The following is a 24,576-nucleotide window of genomic DNA, read 5'->3' as shown; positions in this document are numbered from 1 at the left end:
GATCGCATTGCCTGCAGAGCTGCTCCAGTCAGTTTGATATAAACTGAGTCGGAGATTACCATATTCAGACCAATACAAATGACACAAGGTTGATGCTGGGTATTACACTGTGCTCCATAAATACAAAGATTAGATGCTCATAATGTTAGTGAATACACTGACATTGAGAATTTTAAGTTCTCTAAAAATGTAAAAGTATATATCTGGCCCTGGGTTAGACCAAAAAAGCTGATTTGGTGTACATGTTCCATGCAGCATGGCGGAAATTTGATTCTTTATTCACTGCATCCCCTGTCTCTAGGTACCTGCTTGCATGCCTACAACATTGCAGAGGCCCTCCTAGAATGTTTTTAAGGACAGAGGGCATTAGCTTTAGGTTTTACAAGGTTATTATATATAATATACTACCATTTTATGCTTGCAGAATATGTACCTAAGTATTGTGATGGACTTTTAACACTTTGGTGCATAAAAACAACAAACTTCACTATTTTTAAAGTTATCAATAATGAAGTTGAGGAACAAAATCATAGTTTCCACCTTTTCACTAATAAAAACCTGAAAAACTCTCACTCAATGCTTTATAGAACCATCTCTCTTAGCATTAGCAGTACGGTTTGCTTTAGCCATTCCACTGTAGGACTATTTCTGTGTTTACGGTCATTTACCAATCATGATACTGCTAGTTGCTCCTCCACCTACACCTTGCATGGAATCCTCAGTAAGAACACTATGGTGGGTAGGAAAGGAACTCTAGCTGTGACACCTCCAGACAGCCTTTAGGCTTTCCGACATTATTATGCAATAGAAACACACGTGGATGATTAATGTGTAATTTGGGATTGGAGCCTTGTGAAAAGGAACTACAGAAAACACAAGTTACACGGTTTTATCGGCTGAAACTCTGCTGACATTTTCATCTGTGACACATAGTCTAGTCACACAGATAGAAATAATGTATTATGTAACTCTATTTGTTCTGTCACAGAGGATTGCGATATTCAATGTGATTCTTTAACACCAGATCGAAATGGCAGAAAGTCCCTATGCTAAAGGAACTAATATAGGAGGTATATAGCCTCCTTCTTTACTGCCAACATTATTTAGCAGCTCTGATCTTGGTAACCACTAATGCACTTTCCCTTCTGCTATAAGGTCAATACTGATTTGATGAGTTTGGATGAATCCATTTCTCTGTCTCAGATGTTGGTTTGCCCCTAGGAGGTTTCTGTTAGGATTGTCTGATATTTGTGGTCCTGCTATCCTCTGACCAACTCTGACCTGTCCTACCCATAGTGCGAGGCTACCACCACTATGTTTCACACATTTTCAATTCTGTCTTAGAATAAAGGACTTATTTCCTTGCAATTACTGCTTCTGTTGCATGGTTTGTTAAGACTTTTCTTTGGACAATGGTTGTCTTCTTCACACACTTCAATAAGGACAGATTCATGGAGTGATTGACAAGTTTATTAAATCCTTTCAACACACTACTTGAGCTGCAGAACAGAGTCTTTAAGCAGTACAGCTCCTCTACAATCATCACAGATCTCTTCGTTGATTTCTGATAATTGACCTCAGTCCTAATTCTGTATTTAAAGATGATGATTTGTGTTCTAAGAGGTATTCGATACATAAGATATCCCCTTATAAACTCATCTTGCTTTAAAGTTGTCCATAACATTATCCCTGAGGTGTCTGCTTGGTTCCCGAGTCTCTGATGGCCTCTTTCTTTACATCTTCTCTAACAAAACATTGAATCCTTTAGACAACATCTGCATTTATACTGAAATTAAATTACACACAGACCGAATATCTATCAGTAAATAGAGATAAGAAAACCCACATACAAGTAAGTAAAAAAAAAAAAAAACCCAATAAGGAAACACAACTCCGTCTTCACAAGCTCAATTTCTTCAAATCTAAACTGAGAATAACCTGTCTGGATCAATGAACCAAGTGCTTATATCAGCTCAGGAGAGGGAAAGAAAAATTCTACAACCTGAACCAGTAACAACATCATTTTCACCCTTCCTCAGAAATACCTCTGAGCTCACACCTCTTTCTCCTCCCAGACTGAGTTCCACTCTTTCCCCTCCTCACCTTCTCAAGGACAGCCGCAGGGGGAATTGACACAGAGGCAGACAACCAGGTGAAAACGAAGATATACTTTTCCCTTCTTTTTTTCACCCCATTCCTATATCCCTCCTTCCTTCCGTCCTCCTGCTGTTTTTCCTCTTTGATATGTGAGGGGGTTTTAACCTCTCCAGCTGCTGAGGCTTTGCATGGTGGCTGGCTGGGGGATCTCAAGGCCCTATTTGGTATGCACTGTCCATGAGTGTTTATACGTGTGTATGTGTGTTGCCAGCACTACAGTATCTGCAGACTAGTGGAGGGCTGTGCGTCTGATAAGACTGAGCCAGGCTGACTCACATGGGGGGCTTCACAAGCTGTCAGAGGCATGGCCCTCAGAGGGGGGCCCTTCCTTCTGCACTGCCCCAGCCAGGGCTCACCCGGTGGGGGGCTAGATAGGGTTGAGGCTGTGGTGCTACTGGAGCTGCAGGCTGCTGGTAGGGGGTAATAAGGGTAGCTGTATATTCAGAAATGGAAAACCATCTTGGCAAAGATTTTTAGTTTCTTTACAGTAATGTGTTACTGCTGTATTTTACAGCTTATTTCAGATATGCAACCACAGATTAACCAGCTTTTTAGTACTTATAATGGTGGAAAGATTAGTTCAAGATCATAACAACTACATATATATGCACTGCATAACTATTTATCAGAAAGTAAAATATCTATACTTTTTAGAACAGTGAATGCAGGTTGAATCAACAATGATGAAGGTCTGGGGAAGGAAACTATAAGGAAATCCAAAGTTTGGGACAGCTAGAATAGCTCAACAGCAATGGCTTATGTCTGCAGTTCAGGTAAAGCAACAATTATCGCAGTGGCTCTATTTCCTGTTTTAAACCTCTGCCTATCATTTGACTTGCTGGAACTGGAGATGTAGGTGGCCTTCTCCAGACCTTACAATTAAACAAGAGATCTACATTCTCTACAATGTAGGGAACACACAGAGATTGCTGTTATACCATTGTAGTAATACTAGGCAGATAAACTTCAATAATCACGAACGCAAGCTGAACACAGGTAAGTGTATCCGTCATTCTTTTAGCCATTTTTTTACAGCAGACAGTCTCTCACAAGCAGAACCTTGCCTCTGCTCTCAGTAGAAATAAATGACTGCAGAAGAGGCAGATTAAAGCTTGACAAAAATCAAATGTGGACAAGAAACCAGCCACACAGTTTGACTGGTCCGGGTCTGCCCAATGAGTTGCTTCCTTCTAGGAAACTCTAAGGCCTATCCTTCTGATTTGCTAAAAGCTGTTAAAACTAGTGGCCTATTTGAGTTTCACTTAGTTTCACGCAACTATACATCTGTCTGTAGACTTCAGTTCAAGGTTTTAATGGAAAAAGCTTACAAACAGAAACAGAGGATGTGCCACACAGACAAAACAACAACAAGCACTTAAGCACAAACCCTGAACTGCTGACGCTGTTTGCAAAGAGCACAGACACTTCCAAAGGTTCAATGCGATGAAGAGAGTCAGACAAACGGGGGAGGGGAGAAGGCAACATGATGAAAAGGGAGACAGGGAGGATTTTGCATCGCCGTCCCTGATGCTCCCGTCCCGCTTCAAACTCTAGCCCGTTGCCTGTCTTTCTGCCTGCCAGCCTGCCATCCTAGCTGCCAGTTTAGCAGAGACGGAGAGGCAGCGCGAGGAGCAGAGATGAGCGGTGCTGATGCCGGGGCGGCACGGGGGAAATCAGCGGGGCACAGGCGCTCCCAGTTAAAAGTGACATGACCTTTTGATTTTGTCACCTGTCACCAACTGCCATGTCTGACTCCACACGGAGGAGTGCCTGCCATCCACCACTGCTTCCCTCTCTGCCTCTGTCTCATCGTCTCTCTCAGAAAAAGCTTCTCTGTCTTTTTCTGTCTCCTGCTCCCACTCCATCTCCCCTTCTCATTCTCCTTGTCTTTCCAGAGCTCTGTTCTTATGAGGAAAAGTGAAGGTGTGACTTCCTAAAGGAGAAGTCTGGTATAATAGGCAGCCGTTTCCTTTCTGTCTTCCAGCTATCCTGATATTCACTCTCCTCTACCTGCGTTTCGCCATGCCTCTTAATTAGGGCAAATGTCAAAGCACAGGACACCAGAGAAATGCAGAAGTTGTTTGAAATGCAAAATCTATTATATAAAAAGTGCAATGAGAAATTGTTTTATATATTTAAAAGCATTTAGCCACCCCCTTCTGTTAAATGGACCATTTTAAGCAATACAGATAAACATGAAATAAACATAAAACTAATTGAGATTTCTGAGCCTTAAAATATCCCTTAAACATTTATTTCTATTAGCTATTATTAGCTTTGTTTCCTTGAAAATTCTACTGATATGTAAACACTTATGATGTAGAGTGGGTTGAAAGTAGTTATCTTTCTTCCCACCGAAGGCACATTTCTAAGTGTGAAGTATCTTCAGGCCATTAAGGTCTCCTCTTCCGTAATGGGCTGGCAGAACCATTGGGTGAATCAATGTAATGGTCTGAAGCATGGGATAAAGAGGATGGCCCTCCAGTGTGACGAGGCCTAATTGCCCGTCATCCCGTGGTGGAAAAAAGACATCATCATGTTCCATATGTACCCTCTGCAACAGCCTGCCCTGAAACTAACACCTTTACAACATCTGGTTAGGGCCTTTCTGGGCCAAGAGAACACGTAATATCTGCTGGGATGTGTCCCTGCTTGTTCAACGCAGAGCCTGTCATATGCTCTAGGTAAATTAATGTAAATTATAACAGAAATCTGCTACTAAATAAGTATTTAAGTACCCTGCAGAAGTATTTATACTGTTACCCCCATTAAGTTAGAACAAAATCATATATTTTTGTGTACTTTATTTTAGATTTAGAGTTTTTTTATTATTATTATTAATAAAAAAAGTGAAATGAACATTTATGTTTAAGCTATTTTAAGCTATCACCTAATTTAATCAATGGCAACCAGCTGACTTTATATGATGTTAAAAAAAAGTCATAAATGTCCGGTTTTTATTTTGATATACGCCATGTAAAGGAAGAAGAAGATTTTCTGGTGAGATGAAACCAAAAATTTACCTTTTAGCCTTTCTTCAAAACACCGACCCCAACACAAAGCATGGATATAGCTGCATCATGCTGTGGGGATGATCCTTGTCAATGTGGACAGGAAGATTAGGCACAATTTTATATTTGTTTTTCTATAATCAGGCAGTCCTGGTCTAACACATATTACTCCAATAGAACACACTGACATTTGTCGTACCAAGATGAAAATAGGGAAAAGGCCATTTTTATTTACATACATCTACGGATACATCGTGTAACTTTTCTCTTTTTTCAGGAAATCTGCTAAGACTCTAGTTAGTTTATTTGAATGGCCAAACTCGGTGCAAGCCTTTAGTTGATCTTAGTCTCAAAATCTGAGTGAGATCTACGACATAGAGGTATTTAAAACTTCAGCCCATCTCCCACAAAAAAGGAATAACACACAAGTTCTGTTCTTTTAGTGAAAATACACTCACAGGTTTTGAATGAAAACCTCTTCTACATATATTTGAAAGCTTCCCACGATCTATTGCTTGTTTCAGTGAGCATGTTCCACTATGACACACAGGTCAACTAACAGTTCTAGAGAATCAGTATCTACAGGTCAGAGTGCTACAAAATAAGAGAAGAGGTCGGGGACCTGACTGGTGCAGCGCTTCCTTTAATCGCTGTTTTAAGGACGTTCTGACTGCTTAGCAGGTTCTGGTCAAGGTTGGGGCTAGGGTAAGAAGTGCTGATCGGGGATCTGTTTACAAAGCAGCATGTAACCACACAACAGTCAGTGACCCTGAATGGAGAGGAGCTGCATGTAGAAAATACTTAGTTTTTCTGCAATAGACATAGCAATGGACGTATGGCTTCACTGTAAAACCAGGGGAAAGTCTGTATGTTCAACCTATCAGTTGAATCAAGACCAATTATGATAAAAAGCCTTGACTTAAGTTTTTGATTTATTTTATTTATTTTAAGTTTTATCTCTATTTCTTTCTCCACTTTCTCTCCCTCTGCCAGAGAGTGGGCTACCTAGAGATTCCTTTGGCATTACCCTCAACCCAGACTGCTGCAAGACTGAAACAAACCGGATACTGACCCCTGCTCATTTCTGCACAATGCTTTAATTTAGTGTGTTGTTAAAGGTAATTAGGAAGAAATTTCTCCTGTTTTTCTTTTCTGTTCTTTTTGGTTCTTTGCCAGTAGCAGGAGACAAACAGTGAGTCTACCATGGCTTTAGCTTTATAACGACTCGGAAGAGGAAAAACAGTTAAAGGAAAAAACAAACAGCCAAATATTTCATGCTTATTGTGGGATCAATCGTCCACTGCATGTATGCATAGAAAGATTGGTAGAGTCAAAGTAAACAGGGACAGAAATCAGAGGGTACTTAGAGTCTATTAAAAAGGTCAGCTCAAGTCAAAATAAGCTTTATTTTTACTGTACATGTATGTCTTAGAGGACAAAGGAAAATGAGAAAAGAAAAAAAATCCTTTATGTATTTGATTTGTGTGTGTGGGTGTATGTCTGTACTTTTGTGGATGCCCTGTAGTATCTGGATACATTTACTCAATAAAAAAAAAACATAAAAAGGAGATATAAAAATGCAATTTATAGAATTATAGGTTTAAATGACCAATTACAATGAACAAGCAATAACAGTTTCAAGGAGGCAAAGATGGCAGATGGAGTCAGGAAAACAGCAACAACAATAGCAGAGCAAGAATAACCAAAATAGAGAATAGAATGAGAAGAAGTAAAGGTACAGTACAATGCAAAAAACCAGAAATCTAAATAAATCTAAAATTCCATTGGCAAAACATCTTATTTACCTACTCAAATTAAGGGTAAGTACACTTAATGTAAGACATTTTTACCTATTTCTAGATTGTTTTTGCAGTTTATGAGCTAAAGGTGTGTGAACCTTTCCTGAGCTGTTCCAATCTGTGTACATAGGACCCTGCCTTTGGTCCAAGTGGCCCAGGAAAGAGACACACGAAGGGCCATTGGGAAAGGCTCAACCCAACTTTTATGCATTTAAATAATAGGGAATTAAATATAAATGTGCTTAGGTATTAACTAGGACAGATAAAAGTTTGTCTTTGGTTTAGAAACATTTGAAACACGTGTTTTGTGCTTGAATCATTGTTTTTTGAAGCGAGGAAGTGAGAATAAATGAACCAACTTTAATCAGCAAAACTTAAAAGAGTATTAACCTAGACTGTCACTGAGAGTACAAACAGCATCATACAATGGTTGGGTATTTTCTAAGATATTGTAGTCTCACCTTTTCATCTCATAACAGAAAAAGCATCTTAACCCTCCATATGATAAACAGCATTTATTATGATACTCAAATACTTACACATCTGTACGGTTTAACTGCCACAACAACACTAAAGCTCTTTGCGTATTATCTAACCATACAGAAAGAGATTACATTTATTTTATGATCAGCTATGAACCTTTTGTAGCAGAGTAAGTAAGTAAAACCTTGACGGCTTGTGTCAAAGGCTTGTAAAGAAAGTCCTCTGAAGGTCCTCTGAAGGTCCTCTGAAGGTTCAACATATCTGAATATGTTGAAAAATAAAGTCCAGAGGTAAAAGATAACCATATAACTAACAGAAGAAGTAGAATATGGGGAGGAAAACTAAACATAGGGAGAAAAAGTTTCTAGCTAAAATCTGGTGGGAAATATTTCCATATTTTAAGTACAATAATGGTTTAAGGTATTGATTAAATGTTGAGATATTGTTTCTACACTCAAATCATATATAAATGTTTTGCCTTATTTTAGTTAAGTTGTGTAAAGTAAAGTAAAGTAAAGTAAAGTAAAGTAAAGTAAAACACATCATTGTCAAATCCATAAAGCTTCATTTCGCTCCATTAAGGTGGGCTTTACTTTTTATTTTTTTTACACTTTATACACATTTATTTTGTCAAGCAATGTCGCCATCTACAGGTAAGAAAAAAGACCTGCTTATATTTAGGTCTCTTCCTCATAGTCTGTGCAAATATACTTTTTTTTAATGAAAAAAAATCATAATTATGTTTATAATCTATTATCAAATTATAGAAGAACTGTATCTGCCTCATACTCCTCACTCTATTGTCAAAATATAAATGGACAAATACAGAGTCAAAGGCTTAGGAACAGAGATTAGCTCTGAAGACTTATAGATCTGTAGTGCATGTCATGTTCAGTTCAAATCTAATTCCACTCTTATGTATAGCATTACAATGACCGACAGCTATTAGATTTGGTTTAATATAATGACAGAGTTTAATACAGGCTTCCACATTCAATCCAATCTAATCCAAAGATTCCTTAGGAAGAGATAAATATACATACAGAAGGCAAGGCTGTAAAAAAATCTGAAGTCTGTTAACGGGTTATTTCCGACTGAGTCTTGGAAGAAGGCACTTATTAAAATTAATCACTTCATTGTTCACGCTCACTCCATAGTCCGGCTCTCTCCCTCGTTTTCACTCTCTGCTCTCCAAATGTGCCTGGCCATGATTAAAACATGTCTGTTTCTCCATGACATTGCTTTGACATCATTTAATTGGTATAAGAGATAAAAAAAATAGAATGAATTAAATAAATATACTACCAGGTAAGTGGCGTAACATAGCTCAAGGTGACAGCCTATTATTTCTGCCTTCTCTTTGCCTCAAAGAAGGCAAAGTGAGAAATGTGGGATGCAGTGGAGAAATGCAGGCTTCTTGTTGGCAAAATTGGGTTTTTCATTAACAAAAACTAACAGACATTACTTAGAAAAAAAACAAAAAATTAAAAGCAAATTCTTGATTCTCAGTTTCATTTAAAAGGTGAGCTCTAAAAGCTGCTTTAATCTGTACATCTACAATTCACCGATAGTTAGAATTCTAATCATATAACAGTTTTCACACATTAAAATCATGTGATTTGTGTAATGTCCAAAAATGTATGTATTTACAACAAGGACAAAGTAGGAAAAATTTTATTGAATATATTTGAAAAACAAATTATTTTGTTGCTCTTACGATGAGGGATGAAAGAAAGGCGGAAGAGTACTAAACAGAGCGGCAGGTTAACTCACAACATCTTGTCTTGTATCCTTCCCCGACGCAATGAGAATGTAGTTCCAGGCCAAAGGTAGAAGCAAAGCCAGGGGAATCATATAAAGCTCAAAGTTCCACACGACAATGATGAAAATCTGTTGGTAGAGAAAAGGAAATAGAGGGGAATCATTTAGGATAGAAGTGAAAACCCTTAACAGCTGATATTTTTGGCTGCTTTGAGGCTGAATGTGCGTTTCGCGATAATACACAGTCATATCTCGCAAACGAGGAGGATAGAAAAAAAAAAGCCAAAGAAGCTCAGGCTGTAACATCGTTCCATTTTAAGTTTTGTTGGCCTCCGGCTTCAGATGCAGGAAAACCTCGAGCTGTCATCGGTTTTTCCTTTGTGTCACTCATCCCAGAGTCCAAGGTCGTGTACCATTTCAGATGCAGCTCATCAAAGCTGACCCTTTTGAGCTGAGCCCCAAACTCCAAATTATGACCCCACACACCCCGAGTCCCTAACCCTGTCACTCCAAGTCCCAATACCCTCTTCTCCTGCTCCAAAAGACTCATATGCCCTGTCTCTAACCTCCTCTGCACCCATCTGCCACAACCATAACCTCTATACCTCCCCTCTCATCACCAAACAACAAGAGCACATCTGAAAATTAACCTTCCCCTAAACCTCGTATGCTGGTTTTGTAAGGCTTCTGCTTTTCCAACAACAGATTTCTGCGGCCGTTGGAGGAGATATCTGTGGGAAAGCCGAATTGTCAATGCTCATGGCTTGATATTTCCAAGCAGCAGTATTGTGCGAATAGAGGGGCAGCTTTGTTTCAATTGTTGCTAAAAATGAGATGGGTTATTGTGTGGGAACAGCATCCGTCAGAGACAAACACACACAAAAGCATATTTATCTTTTCAAATGGTATCATGTTTAAAGCGCAGAGAGATTTCTCACGACTGATAAAATCTTGGCGGCAATTATAAACGAACGCTGAAAATGCAAACCGTGCCTAATGCTTAATGTCCTCTAGCCAAACATATTTATCAAATTTAAGTACAACAAATCCATTATTTCAAAATAAGGAGCAAAGGAAGATTTGAAATTAATTACTCTGCATGGAAATGCTTCCCCGTTTAGCAATCAGCTCTGACGGGAAACTTTCAAGACTGGTAAAACTAAGACTATTACTGTATAAAGCAGATTTATTGGTCTGTGCAACAATTAATCTATCCTGTTAGTAGAACAACACTGTTCACAAGTGCTGGAGGAAGCTATATGAAATCAATCCGGCTCTTTTCTGAGCAGCATACCGTGGTTTGGGAAGTCTTCTTTACTACTGTAGCTGAAGGTTATTCTAAATATTTCTTGGCTGAGTTGGACGGCAGCTTATATGCAAAAAAAGGCTTGCTTTGTTTTTATTTTTTGTTCAGAAAAGTTTGAATGGCTCCCATCGAAACTTTGCAAGAAATATTTCATGCAAAATTAACAAAAATATTAAAATAAACATTAAAAATATCCAGCGCATCATAAAATCTCCTCTATGTTTCAATTCTTTCTTTAAATAAACCTGAGCAGTCTGGTTGCTGTAACTTAAATATCTCCCAAAAGGCTTGAAATCACACGCAGTCTCTGGCTAAATCCCCACACACACTCAGAGATTTATTCTTAAACAGTTGTGAAGTGGAAACAAACAGTTTAATAATTTATTATTTGTATACCAAAAAGCAAAGCAACTTTTCTCTATGCGCCTCAAGAACCACTTATAACTGTGCATAAAAAAATATCCAACAAAAAAACTCAACAAACTTCCATATTTCTTGTAAATGTACTAGACTCTATCTACAGTTAGATATTTATTATCTGTAATAGTAACACACTCTGAAATAATCTGTCAAGACAAAGTGCAGTAGAGGTGCTAAAACTTGACTTCAGATGAACAAAGGAGCTCAGTGTTTTTAAACCTATTCTTGTCGATTCTATAAATAACAGCTTTATGCAGATCCACAGACGCTCCTTTTAAGTTCTCGGTTATAAATATACCTTACACATCCTGCTGTGTAAATATATTTGCTTGTTATCTAATCACTACTTAGGTAAAATTAATTCTGCATTCTGGAGATCTTTGTGAAATCTAAAAAAAATTTCTTTTATGCTTTCCTTTGTTTATACCCTCCAATTTCTTTTCTATCTGCCTGGTCTTGTTTAACTTGTCATCTTCTTTTTCGTTCAAGCGAAGTAGCTGAAGGTGAAGTTTTGACTGGCAGCTAAAGAAACTGGACACTCTGGCCCCACGGTTGTCGGCCCCTGCTTTGTGCCCACCGGCTGGACACCGGGGGCCCTGCGGTGCCTGGACCTTTCTACCAGGAATAGGCAATCGCAGCAAGCACCGTCAATGCCCCCCCCCACTCCCAGCTGCAGCTCGCTACACCAGATAGGAAGCTTTGCGCCTGGAGAGATGGGAGTGGGAAGGAGCGCCTGCTGTGGATGTCAGTGACCAGAAAGACTACAAAAACACACCGGATCAAATGGAAAAAGAGGAGGAAGATTCTGAGTAAAGTTTCAGATGTAGACTATGGGAATCAATGGTAGATTACTCTGTGTGGTCCAAACCCATACGATGAAGGCTCGTACTGGATATCTGGACACACGTTCACACGGACACACACACACCCCCAGACAGTCGGGCAGAAGATGTTTGGTTCGTGCTGCTCTTGTTCAGATTTATTCCTCTGATATTTGTTATGGTGGTTAACTTGGTATTGTAAACTTTCACATTTTATTTCTTACTTCATTTTCTATTTTTATAAAAAAAAAATATATATATATATATATATATATATATATATATATATATATATATATATATATATATATATATTCATGGATTTTCATTTTTTTTCTTAAATCATCAAGAACCAAAATGTAAAATATATATACATTTTTTATTTATTTATTTTTTCTTATACTTTTTTTTTAAATTGATGACATTTGTCATCATGGCTGATAAGGACAGAAGAGGGAAAGCAAGTCAAAAAAGCATAATTTTGACTTTAAAGTACAAAGCTAATCCATCCTGAAACTGTGCATATTTTAGGCAATGCTGTGTAAAAGCTCAGTACATCATTTCATCTCTTAAAACAGTTTAACAGCAGTTTAACAGTAGCTAAAGCTCAAATTTGAACTGGGAAAATTGATTATCAGAGAACAAGCTGAAAATCAAATGGTTCAAAAAATTAAAACAGACATAAACAATAAACCTTTATTTTAGTAGATTTTATCTTATCTAATCTTGTTCTATTTTAGCAACATTTTCATATTAATTTAAGTGTTCATGTCTTTGGTGTTGTGATTTTATTCTTTATTTTTGTGTTTATTACTATTAGAAAAACAACAACAAAGGAGGCATTATTGAAAACATTAAGAAAACAAAAAGTCAAACTAATGTATTCAAGTGCTTAGTGTGGGGAATCTAAAAGTTTTATTTCTGGTTAGAAAACAGAGTCCTGACGGCTTTCTGCAGCAGCACTGTGGGAGGGTAATATTCAGTGCTTTGGCTTACATTAACCACACACCAGGCTAACTTTCCCCCTGCTCAGTCTCAGTGGACTGAAACTGAAGTTTGGATTTCAGAGTTCCCCCTTTATCTCTCTTACATCAATATCCATGCTGGCACTAAGTGTTGCCAGACACCAACTCAAAGTCCTGTTAAGTTTGCCTGAACATAGAAAGGGGTGGGATAGGGGGGTGTCCTGCTTGTGACCAGACTTACTCATTATTCAGTGGTGCTAGACTGCCCCCTGCTGCTCAGATAAAGAAAAGGGAAAAATATCTGTTGATCTAATGAAAAATCTGTCCAGTCTTGTTAGGGCATGGTGGAAATAAAGCAAAGCATATGTCCTCAGAAAGAAACTACATATTAGACGTAGTCGTCCTCTGACTTCTTAACAAAAGGGTCTCATCTTCTGCTGAGTCTCTGCCTCCGGTGATTAAACCCTGACTTGGTATTCTCCATCAGCCCCGCCACAATATTTCAACTATCATTCATTTTATTTCCAAATCAAGCAAGCAGCAAAATGTGAAAGTATATCTTTCAAAGCTGTCCCTTGCTGTGGGCAAAGACGAACTCCCAACTTTAGAACTTTTAAAAGTTAGAGAGGTTCTTTGAAGAGAAGTCAAAGGAGCAATTTAAAGAGACCTGGTGGTTGGTGTGTACCGCTCACTGCTACGGCGTCAAAGCCAGACATGTACAAACACACGTACACACTCCAATGGTTGCTTCTGTACCTGTCTTTGCTTTTTTTTTCTCTCTTTTTTTTATTTCAGCAGGGTGAATTTTTATCTAAATGCAAAGCAGGTGATAGGTGCTCCAGTTTCCTCTAGAAGTAGCTCCCTTGTCTGGGCTCTCTTCCTGATAAGAGTCCTACTTTGCCTGACATAAAAGAACCTGGTATCATTTCCCCTGCTTCCCCAACAACCCCCAGCTCGCTGCCCTCGCCCTTCCCTGAGCTTCACAAAGCTGCCTCTATTTGCTCCCAATTCAGGGCCCAATTGTAGATAAAGTTACAGCAAATTTGTTTGGAGGAAGAGCCGCCGAGGCCTGCGCTCCCTCGGGCAATAACAGCCTTGTCTTGCAGGGGCCGCAGGGGAGAGCTGGCAGCAGCGGGAGAACAGAACCCAACACCGCTCGGCCCGACAATGGCCTCAACTTTCTGCAAGGCGGAGGAGAGGATTGTGTGTGTGTGTGTGTGGGTGGGTGAGAGGGGGTGTTGGAGATAAAGAAGAACAGGCATGGATGGACGGATGGATTGAAGAGAGAGATATTCTGCTCGCAGGTGTGGAGAATGGAAGCAGGCGCTTAACCCCGAGACAAGGAATGAAGAAACCCTCCACTCACACACTCTCAAAGACACCACCCATCATGCAGGACAGGAGGTAACTCCAGTGCCGTCCATTGTGCCAACGCCTGAGGCAAAGCTGCCACGGTGGCTGATTCACTGTGGGGATGGGCGGGTGACAGCAGTGTGGGTGTGTGAGAGAGAGAAAGAGAGAGAGGCTTCATGTGAGACTATGCAATATCTCCTTTTTTTCACATATGCACACAAAACACACACTAATCACAGCTGGCACTAATGGGTGATGTGTACATGCGGCTGGCATTTCAGGATTGGGTAGAAGGAGTCCATGCAGCGTAATTTAAACATTTCTTTGGGTGGAGGGAGTGTTCTGCTTTGACATGTTATGACAGCTACATTTTGATGCACTTCTAAAAAACATTGCTAAAAAAATGGAACAAAAAGAAAAGACTCAAATATATCCCCCTCAGGCTTGCTTGACTCTGATAAAGTCCACACATTTGTAAGTTTCGAGACTAAATTGCCGGCAGAAAGTTGGGCATAACATCTGTCTGCAGGCAGCGATGCACATGTGTGCGCGCACACATGGACATAATCGTACGCAACAGCACACCTTCATGAATGCACCACCTTGGCCAGATGGCCCCCCATAAAAACCCACTTAAAGAGATGAGTGAAGTGATTAAGAGGCCTCTCAAAGTAAGGGAGAAATGAGATGAAGGAATGGCAGGAGAGGGAGGGAATACCTGCGTGGAAAAGAGGCCCTAAATACTCGGATGCTTTTAGCTAAGTGCGTACTCCTACGCTAGCAGACTCCCTAAAGGATAGGGGAGGAGTTGCGGGTGGGGGGTGGTGGTGCACAATGACACCTAAATTTCAGAATTACTATAAACTATAAAACACTTTGTCCTTGGCCTAGATACACCCTTTATCACCATCTGAATACTCTGGGTATAAATGAGCACAATAAGAATAGTCTGAGCTGTTAATCAGGAATGCTGTGCACCTTGCCTTTGAAACTGTTCATCTTTGAAGGCTGCACAGCGTCACAGGGTGTTCGCATGAAGCCTGAATCTCTCAAGGCTGTACCCTTCCCTCGTCTTTAACCATTCAAATTGACATTCTTTTGGTAAATTACTTTGATTTCTTGGAATTTCTGGATCATTTTATTTGGTTTTCTGGATCATTCATTTATTTACTCCTAGTCGAATATATATTTATATAAATTAAGGTGGAAAATAACAGTGACTGTGCTAAACAAGGCACTATGACTCCACATTAACAACAACAACCTTCAGTGTGTAAATTCTTGGTGAGTGTATAATTTACATCTTCTTTCAGTATTTTCAAGAAACAAGTAAAAAGAAGCACGAAAACAACATGGAGATTGTAAAATGGACATTTTACCACCACAACGAAGAGTTCAGAGAAGAAAAAAACAGGAAGCTGATGTTATGGCAGCAAAATTATATGTGTTGTACAACGCTAAATTAGAGAATATTTGAAACCTTCCATAAAGGTCATAGACAAGATCAGGATCTACTTACTGCATGAGGAAAACACACTTGATGTTACTAACTATGTGCTAATTATGCTAATAGTTATAATCAATAGCATAACAAGCTAGAGACAGTTTGAAATGTCATCTGCTTATTCATTGAGTCTATGTTGCAAAATAATAGTGAGTTTTTAATGTTAATAATAGGAACCCTGCCAAGGGATACCAAATAGTTGCAATAAACAAATGAAAGATTTTGTATCTATATCATATATAAGTAATTCCACTTTTTACAATTTAATTTTAAATTTTGAGAAGATGTGAATTATATTTGAAATGATCTTCGGCAAAATAACTAAATATATAATGTTTATGGCAAACTTGGACACTCGACTTTCTGCAAAACAAAGTGCAGAAGCTAATTTTTGTGTAAAGGATTTAATGACATACAGGCAAAGTCTTTCTAGTTGGTTTTATCTGCGCAGATACCTGATAACCTGCTGGATTCCAACATATTTGTAGAGAGCTGTGTAGAGTAAATCTGCACTGGTTTTGATAAAATGTTGTCTAATTTCAATACATTTAAATTTGGTCAAGACAGTAAAATCTCCTATTGCCGTAGAAGGAAAAAAAGTATTATATTACTTGGAAGAGATTAGGCAAAAACAGGCAGGTTTTAAGGTAGATTCCAGACCAACACACACACAGAAAGCCCCCCCCCCGTTCAAAACACACACAGAATGTAATGGAAAATGTTAACTGATCAATACTGCGTCTCTTCTGACCCACATCTTGTGATGACAGCGTGACCTGCAGTACAAACACACACATACAGCCTCTGTGAAGATTAAACTGGTGTCAAACGGCCAAATGGAGCTAATGTCTGCAGTGGAGACACTTAGTGGTCCCATGGTAAAGGGCCGGGTCAGGGTGGGCCCACCTGTCCTGTAGCTACTTAAGTCAGGGGACATAAAGCAGACAGGACTAAATGCCTGCTCTGTCATCTTTTAGGGCAGGAACTTCAAAGCAGGCTTTCACTGCTATGGAGTAGAATGTCCTCTGCTGATAGCTCTGCTGTCCAATTATGCTTCACCTTTATAACTAGATGCCGATGACAGAGGAGAGCAGGAGACATGTGGAAGAGACAAGGGGGTGAGCAAAAGCGAAATGATCAGTTCTGTGCAGAAACTGCTTATAGTTTAATTTGCTTCCCAGATGGACATCCGAGGGTGAAAAAAAAACCTCTAGCTGCAAATGCAAAGCTAAAAAAAAGACCAAGTAAGAGTCAGAACAGTCTAATCTCTACAGAAATGTTCCTAAGAACCTCTGAGAACATCCATGCTTGTTTCTCTGCTCTGTGTGTGTGTGTTTGCTGTAAGGAAAATGTAATCGCAGGTGCTCCCACACCTACCACAAAAGCACAGATGCTTCTCTGCGGAGAGTCCCATTCGAAGCAGCTGTTGATGTAGCAGCCTGTGTTGATCAGGAACATGATGCAGCGTCTGACTCGGTTAAAGTTACGCAAAAGCAGCTACGGAAAAGCAAAAGAGATAAATACCTTAGAAAGATGAAAAAGTGTCCAAACTATAGCATAAAAATATGAGAATAGACTTTTTAATATAAAACATTGTTTAATTGTAAACAGTCATAAAAAATTAAAACAAGCTGACAGGACATGTGGGAGAGGAAATCAAACTGGAGACTTATACTAAAATACTTTTGATGTTTTTTTCTTAAAAACTAGTGGGATTTTAGGGATGCAAATTAAATTACAGCTGGAAACTGTAAGGTTTAAACCTAGTTTGAATTAAAGCAATATAATACCTTAAGACTCAAACCATAAATCGGTTTTCTTTGGTTTTAACAATCCCTTACAACACAGCTCTGTGATCCATCTCAGTTTTTGCTCTGAAGCCGTCGTTCCAAAAACAAGAGAAGTGATGCCGCCATCCTCTTGTGTTTCCAGCCATTCAGGGAAAAGCATGACAGCAGCAAGGACAGGAAACTACCCAATCAGGTCACCACCAGGAGAACTGTTCCCTGAGGAGATCCTGTCTCTCTCGATGAACAAAAAAACCTTCTCTTTTTACTCCTTAGGAAACTGTTTATGTATTTAAAGTGTCTGTAGCTAAGATAATGTTGCTTTTGAACAGAGCTCTGTTTAAGAGTGACATCTGAATGTAATTGATTACACTGGATTTTAATTAGAGGTGATAGAGCAAAAGAAGGGCAAGTATGAATTCATGTCCCAATTTTCCCTTTTTTTGGTTATAAATTTGAAAACTATGACTAATCTTTCAAATAAACACTACTTTGTGTCAGTTTATTAAATCAAATCTCTTTTAATTGAATAAAATGTCATAATTGCTTAATGAGTAGAGGAAAATCTTGCGTATGTCGACCACCTTTTTTATGATGCAGCTACAGGGACAGCCTTCACTGGGCAGTCCTTTCAAACCAGCCAATGACATCATCATTGAGAGACACTGACATGGTCATCTCCATGAGTCAGGGGTGAAATAGAGATGCGGAAGGGGGCAGAAAAAAAGAGTGAGCTGTGAGATGGGAGCAGCAGAAGAGGGCTTACAAAAAGGATGCCCGCTATGCTGCGTCGGGACGAGGCCTGGGGCCGCGCTCGGCTGTGCGTGGCGTAACATTGACTGCTGAGCCTGAACGGTCACTCATATGACACATCTGATGCGGGCCAGCCCCTACCATTCATCCCTTTGTGGTGCCGCCACACTGAGCAGCGTGACAATGAAGTGCAAAGCAGCAGTGGCAAAGAGGGCCAACTATAAGGATGGCCAATCTACTTATGCACCCCAGAGCTGACAGCTTGACATTTCTATTCACCATTCAGAGTGGATACGAGGGGGAAGAGATGAGGAAAGGGAGGGAGAGGCTGGAGGAGGAAAAAAAAACAACAAATGCTGTTTTTCCTTCAATCATCCTGTTGTATCTTGCCTACACAGTTGTCATGCTTTATAGATGCCACTCAGCGGTGTTGTTAGTTCCTGCTTTAGACATTTAAGCAAAACACGGATTCGAATGGGTGGACGCTGATCGAAAAAAAAGAGGAGTGGCAGATGATAAATGTTAGCTGGAGATGTACCTGTTTGGACACTTTAGGCTCCTCTTCAATGTACTTTTGTTCGATGGGAGTCAGAGTCCTGAGACCAGCCTTCACCTGCATAATACAGCAAACACAAAGTCTCAAAAATGGGATAACGGGGAGCAATGTCTTGATTATTACAAAGGTATTGAGAGAGCATAGCAGCACATTCATATAGAGCGTGCCCCATGTCAGAGGCGAGAGAGAAAGAGGGGGAGAGCAAGAGGCAGAGCTGTAAGATGGCCGCTGTAGGACACACACGGCGATGGTGAATGGGCGAACAAAGGCTGCTGAGAGGGAGTCTTCGATAATTAAAGGCAAAACGAGGACGAGGGACGACGGATGAGATAGAAATGAGGGAGAAGGGGGGGGGAGAATAAAGACAACAGCAGTATGGAAGGGGGCAAATGTAGGGGAAAACAAGAGGAGGATGAGAGTAAGAGGATAAGGAGGGGGGGTAAAAAGGGAAAAAAAGCAGGGAGGAGATTTTAAAAAAAGCAAAAAGAGAGACTTACAGCATTAAAAATCACGTCTATTTCGAGAAAGATGACCCCTTTTGTTGGCCCTGTCAGCTCCTTGCTTTTCAAGACGTAGGCTTTGCGTTCTCCATTTTGGATCTGTGGGAGAGGGACATGACAGGCGTCTGTCTGGCAATACCCGCCTGAATCGGCTCCCCGGGCCACCTTTGAACCCCAGCTGCTGGCACTGACAGGGAACCAAAAACAACTGTGGCAACTCTGACAAGTACCTGTTCATTACCCACAGCAGCTCGGCTCTGTCAAACAGAAATTAACTATCCTGGGGAATCACACTGTTACAGCAAAGCACCGCTATACAACGCACTCTGCTTTCACAAGCTATATTTTTACCAAATAAAAGAGGCCGTCTTCTTTCACCTCCAAGTCGGATCTTTCTGTCTATCAGCGTCATTTTCATCATATCTCTTATCCACTTATTTTATATCCTCTCACCTATCAATCTATACCTTACTTTTTACTCAGCTCTTCCATTTATTTCTGTTTCCTGTCAACTTTTCTACTTTGAGAAATAATAATGTCATCAGTGGAGTTGCAAAAATAACCTCTGCTTTTTATATCCTCTGTTTTTATTCTCTCTGTTCCTCGGCTGTATGTTCTCTCTCTATTATTCCCGAGGGAGGAGGAAAAAAGAAACAAACAGAAATCTTGCCTTTGACTCACATTTAGCAAAGGGATAGCCACTTTCCCAAGGAAGTCGGCACTTCTGTCTCGGTCCTCGTCGTAAACAGTAACCTCAAGCACAGAGTGGATGTCCTTGACGTTGCTGGACCACACACAAAGACGGGGACATAAGTGAGCTTAGGACTCATACTGATACCAATGTTGTTTCATCTTAGTTGAGTCTTACAGAAAAGGATTTAAATAAAAATGCTCAAATATAATATAATGTACAATCATCAAAATAAATGCTACAAATTCACAATTAGTTTGGAGAAAAAAAAGTCCTACATAAAAAAAAAAAAAAAGCTTTATGGAACTGCAATGCAGCCACTTTTTAATATAATAAGTACATAAATCCGATTGCCAAATTTATAAAGTTAGCAAAAAAAAATAAAATTTTTTATTAATAATTACGTGAAAGAAAGCATTAAAATATTCACAAGAAAGTTACTATGTTAATTGGTAATCCTCATTATTGTAAATAAAATGTATATTTCTTAATACTGAAATCTAGTGTATTTTAACCTTGTCATTTTTTATTTTCATTTTTAATAAATAATTAATATATTTATGATTAACAAACAACCAAATTCCATAAGAAAATATATTAATCTATTCTATTAGTAATATTTAAATCTAAACGTCGATTTAAGATATCTAAGTTTGCTCTTTTAAAAGTAAAATAATACAGATTACAATATATATCAAAAAATATTTGTAGAGAAAATCCACAAATATTTGTAATATTATTTAAACCTTATTACTTACCTTTTACGTGTGTTATAAATAAATAACAAAATAAATGAAAAATATACAAATAAATAAATAACAAAATAAATAAATACTAAAAAATTTCCCTTACAAAGTGAAGACCTTGTTCCACTCTGGATTTAGATTTTTGTAGACGGTGTGTGTCTGTAGTCGATCATTGCTCAGCTCCACCACACAAAACGGATCGCTTTTACCTGTCAAATATAAATAATGTACACAAATATAGCCTTTAAAATAAATAAATAAAACAAATTTAAAAGCTAGTCCTTAAAAAAGTTTGCAAACTACTGTCTTTTTCAGAATTCTACAGATTGAGAGAATCAGAAAGTCTAATTAAACCAAGAATACACAGAACCTCAACATGCTGTCATACATCATGGGAATCAGGATTCATCAGGACTGTCCTAATACGATCCTTTATTGCTTCACTCTCGGTGTTTTGCACATTTGAAAACATTCAAACAGGAGGACAGGGGCAGACAAAGGAAAAAGTCAAAGAGGACTTTAAAAAAAGAGGACAGAGAGGTCGACATGGAAAATTGGAGGTTGGAAGATGAAGACAGCCGAGTTTTGGATATAAGAGACACATCTGGTCTAATTCCTGATTTTCAAATGAGCAAGTGGGGTACTGTTGTAAAAGATGAGTGAAAAAATGATGAAAGAGCAGCTGGAACAAAAAAGCAGCTCTTTGTCTTTGTTGTTTTATTTCTTTTTTTTCTTTGAAATGGTTGTTAGGTGTAGAAATAAAAAAGAAATTAAAAATCTGGAAAATGTCAGAAATTTGCAGGCAAGTTTTGGCTGTTTGGCAATCAATAAAGACATGTATCTTCTTGTTAACTAATAATCATAATGAGATAATAAAATTTATCAAAACAAAACCTTTAAATAAGTATTTACTCCAATCATGAAATAGAGGTGAAAATATATCCTTCAGTTATTTTTTTATCCTAAAAATCTCCTAAAAAACTTTAAAAGCAGGCAATCTGCCATTATATTCTCTATTTCTTTTTACAATAATTTAACAGTATGTGAGGCATCTTTATGCCAAGTTACCCAGAATGAGACCAGCTCGCCATGTCTGCCTACCCACCTCCCCTTTGATTGTCCTCAATTCTGACTTTGATCATTATGCCTCATTAATAAAAAACAAAAAAAACCACCCAAAAAAAACTGTCAAGATCCATTTAATATTCTATTCCTTAATGCATTAAAGTACAAGGTGAGTAAGTTCAAAAACATATTAAAGTAATAATAGGTATTAGCTGAACACGTTGTTGCATAATAAAACTCACTAACTTTAGGATTGAGTGCAAAGCCCCCAAAAAACATTGGCTGGGTGTGTGTGACTGAATCACGGGAGGCGCTTCAGTGAGTGTCATCGATTGGTGTGATTTTCTTCAAATGTTGTGACAAGGGCAGGACATTTAGTGGGTGTGCAAAGTAAATGTCACTGTGATCAATGCTGAGGCGTAGGTGTTGCCTTTTATATCTGTTTGTGGTGCTTTATTGATCCAAGCGGGTTTCAAGTTGATATTGGCAGCTCCTACTTCTGCGACTGGAAACAAGATACATTAAAATTGACAAAAAGGCAGAGCAATCAAGAGTCTAGTTTACAGTGTATTTGGGTATAACCTGAATTAAAACAAAAGTGTTTAATTATGAGTGCAGAAAATTCACTAAAGTTATATATCAATATACTAAAAATCAAGGTAAACTTTTATTCCAATATTAATCAAGAAAAAATTTAACTAAGTGCAATCACCCATATTTTGATATAGTAATTAATTCTGCAGGGTGTTATCCCCCATCCTGTTGCCCCCAGTTTCCCCTCTAATATTCTGCCTTAAATGACGGGGCTCCATGCGCTGTCGCTGAGAGCCAGTTGTTACGGTTGCTGAACTTTCACCTTATTGGTTGCCAAGAACCAGAGGAGGCTGTCATAACCAATTATACGCTCAGGTTTGATTGTCACTGAGCGCCCATCCAGGTAATGTCCGGGTAAAGCTCCTCCCACCCCCCTGGGTCCCATTTCTGCGATGCTGGCAGTAAAGGAGTGGACTTAAATTAATTTCAGAGCACTCTGAGGTAAACTTGGAGGAGGAACGCAGCAGAAAGGCGAGGCGAAGAAAAGTAATTGCCCCTTTGAAAGCTTAGAGCTAGTAAGAAGTTTAAAGTTGAAGAGGAGATACACCATAATATTACAATTTATATGAGATTGGCTTGAAAAAGTATGGACTCCTATTTTTACTTCCACATTCTGTTATTGACAGAAACTAATTTTTTTTTTGTCATGCAAGTGACATGACAACAAAAAGTGTTGTATTGTTGTATGTTGATATGGTGCAATAAAAAAAAACCTGTTGATTTGGTTTGTCTTAAAATGTCTATCCAATACAAACATTTGTCTTCAAGTACATCAATAGAAGTAAAAGAAATGACTGGATAGATGAGAAAAACACAATTTGGTTTAATTTAACCCTGGTATAAAGACTTTATGTAAAGGAGGAAGGCAGGTTATTAAATAAAGTCATGATAAGTCCTGTCCCATAAGCCTTGTACAATAAGGGACATAGAAGACATATGGAAAGTCACACAAGACTAGAGCTGAAGTTTTGTTTCCATGTGAACATTCCCATCTTTAAACATGCAATATAAATGTGAAACAGTAATGGCAGCGTCATGTTTTGGGGCTCAACGTTGTTAAATTTGTAGAGATGATAAATATTAAATAGTTAAATATGGGGAAATCCTAGAAAAAAGCAGGACACATAAAAGTTAGTAGAAGTAAGTCAAAGTTTTGAGACTTAAGAAGCGGATTGGTTTCCAGGCCAACACTGTGCCTGTGTGTAAAACATGGTGGCTTCAGCGTCTTGTTATGGGACTGATTTTCTGGAAAAGTTTGAAGATTCATGGAGCGTAATACAGCCTAAAGCTGAAAGAAAACATTCATCAGAGGGTGAAAGAATCTGAGGGGGTGAGAGGCTTTGAATTAAAATAAAAATTAATATAAATAAATAATAAAAAAAAAGGATTATATGTTTGAAAGGCCCAGTCAAAGTCTAAGGCAATACTTAAATAAATATCTTACACTTACGTCCACTTTGAATTAGATTTAACTACTCTGTAAAAATAACAAAAAATGAAAAACTTTAGCACTGTATTTAGATGTGAACATTTTATTGGGTTGCAACCCAAAGTGTGAAACAGAAATTTGCAACAGAAGAATATTAACTCCACCAGGCTTAGCATGAACTTATGCATAACTTTCCAGAAAAGAAAGAAAGAAAAGAAAATAATGCTGTATCAGAAGTCTCAATTCTTTTTGGAAGACTTTGCATCTTTAGTTTAAAATGCAAATAGGGAGAACATTTTGAATTTCCTGAAATCGGTTTCAACATGGCTTAAAAAAAGGAATCTTAGCAATGCAGTGATGCTGCTGCAGGTATCAGTGTGTGCCTGTGTATCCCTACTAAAATGTTCTAACACTATAGCATCCACTCAGAGGAACAAGAGCTGGCACACAAAAGGGATTGTTGGTTTTAGAGACTATTTTCAGTTATCCTACTTGGGCTGGAGTGGAGCTACTCCACAAAAACACTCCAATTAGAGAGAGATGGCCAGAGAGAAGAGGGAGAGAGGAGGAGGAGGAGGAGGAGGAAAGAAAAGATGAGGGAAGGGAGCCTGAATGGGAGCTGGATGGTGAACTCTCTCTGTCTCACTGACCTCCTCTCTCCGTCTGCCCTCCTGCCTCTGTCTGTCTGTTTGTCTGTTCTTCTGTTTCTTTCTCACCTTGCTCCTGACCCTCTCTTGGTCTGGGTTGTTAAAAAGGGGTGTTCATGTGGTGAGGGCTCTTATGGGGCTCTTACACAGCGATTGTTTCTGCCAGTGACACGCACAAAGACACACATGCACGCACACACTCAGTGTATTAGACTCAAAACTGAAATA

At 38.8% G+C, this 24,576-nt stretch overlaps 1 protein-coding gene across 6 annotated transcripts in view; it reads right to left on the bottom strand.

The window, feature by feature from the left end:
• Positions 1-24,576, bottom strand: part of mctp1a (multiple C2 domains, transmembrane 1a) — a 171,961-nt gene that overhangs the window by 35,169 nt on the left and 112,216 nt on the right. For all 6 annotated transcript variants that reach the window (XM_038269858.1, XM_038269859.1, XM_038269860.1 and 3 more), the window contains 6 exons: positions 20,720-20,822; positions 19,858-19,960; positions 19,174-19,275; positions 18,659-18,733; positions 16,958-17,077; positions 9,224-9,340 (listed from right to left, as the gene is read on the bottom strand). In XM_038269858.1, coding sequence (XP_038125786.1) covers positions 9,224-9,340; positions 16,958-17,077; positions 18,659-18,733; positions 19,174-19,275; positions 19,858-19,960; positions 20,720-20,822 — 620 coding nt within the window. The remainder of the gene's footprint in view (positions 1-9,223; positions 9,341-16,957; positions 17,078-18,658; positions 18,734-19,173; positions 19,276-19,857; positions 19,961-20,719; positions 20,823-24,576) is intronic.

The sequence above is a fragment of the Cyprinodon tularosa genome, unplaced genomic scaffold (genome assembly GCF_016077235.1).
Source record: "Cyprinodon tularosa strain WSP-4 unplaced genomic scaffold, ASM1607723v1 ctg74, whole genome shotgun sequence".
In the NCBI taxonomy this organism is placed as follows: domain Eukaryota; kingdom Metazoa; phylum Chordata; class Actinopteri; order Cyprinodontiformes; family Cyprinodontidae; genus Cyprinodon; species Cyprinodon tularosa.
Note: the sequence above shows the minus strand (reverse complement) of the source record. Positions and strands in the feature narration are given on the sequence as shown.